Consider the following 990-nt stretch of genomic DNA (forward strand, 5'->3'; position numbering starts at 1 on the left):
CCCTGACTCCCCCCAGCACTCACAGGCTCTGCAGGTGGATGAAGCCCAGGAAGGAGCCATTGGGGAGAGTTGTCGGGGGGTTCTCAGTCAAGTCCCTGCGAGCACATGGACCTTCAGTCCCATTCGGCACTCCCAGCCTGGCAGGCACCAGGGGTACCCCCGGCACCTCACCAAGCCTCAGGCAGTTCCCATGCACCCACCTCCCCCACCCAAGGCCCTGGGGGTGCAGCCCTACAGCCAGGGCTCAAAGGTCTCAGCGGAGCTGCTTGAGGGACCACTCGGTCATTAACAAAAACACTGATGAGCTGGGGTGTCATGGTGCCCTGAGGGCCACCATGGCTCACTGGGCTCATTTGGACACTGAGCCCTGACAGTGCCCTGGATGTGGCCGTATAGATGAGTTACTTCCCTGACTCCCTGACTCCCATCTCTCCAACCTGGGGACAAGGACACTGTGTGGGACTGTGGCAAAAGCCAAGATGTGTGGCTCCTGTCTCACCTGCCAGCACAGGCCCCCGCTGGAGGGCTGTCCTGTGACAAGGTGCACCATGACAGAACTCCAGAAGGATCTGTCCCATGGTCCCACTGAGCACAGGGGTGAGGTTGCCTGGACAGACGGGTCCCAGGGCTCCCCTTTTAAAAATAAGGGTGTTTTCCGTTTGTCCCGACCCTGCGGACTGTTACAGCCAGCCACGAGGGCAGAGAGCGGCCGCTGTCCACTGGGGTGCTGGGACCAGCAGAGCAGGGCTGTGCTGGCCTGGGCCCATGGGAATGTCCCACCAAAGCTGCCCCAACCCCCTCTCCCAGCCCGGCCCATCTCCTTGCAAGGGCCAAAGGGGGCACGGGGAAACTCACAGGATGATGGCAGTGGTGGCCTCGGCCAGTCCCAGGGGTACACTGTGCAGGGAGCAGTTGCTCAGGTCCAGCCTGGGAAAGGACAGTGGTTGGGGGAGACAGCAGCATGCCTGTCCCCTACACTTTCCCCTCATG

At 61.8% G+C, this 990-nt stretch overlaps 1 protein-coding gene across 1 annotated transcript in view; it reads right to left on the minus strand.

The window, feature by feature from the left end:
• The window catches only part of ATRAID (all-trans retinoic acid induced differentiation factor), a 2601-nt gene that overhangs the window by 825 nt on the left and 786 nt on the right, over positions 1-990 (minus strand). Inside the window, 2 exon segments of the mRNA XM_017743589.1 lie at positions 24-95; positions 856-927. Coding sequence (XP_017599078.1) covers positions 24-95; positions 856-927 — 144 coding nt within the window.

The sequence above is a fragment of the Corvus brachyrhynchos genome, unplaced genomic scaffold (assembly GCF_000691975.1).
Source record: "Corvus brachyrhynchos isolate BGI_N302 unplaced genomic scaffold, ASM69197v1 scaffold211, whole genome shotgun sequence".
NCBI lineage: Eukaryota > Metazoa > Chordata > Aves > Passeriformes > Corvidae > Corvus > Corvus brachyrhynchos.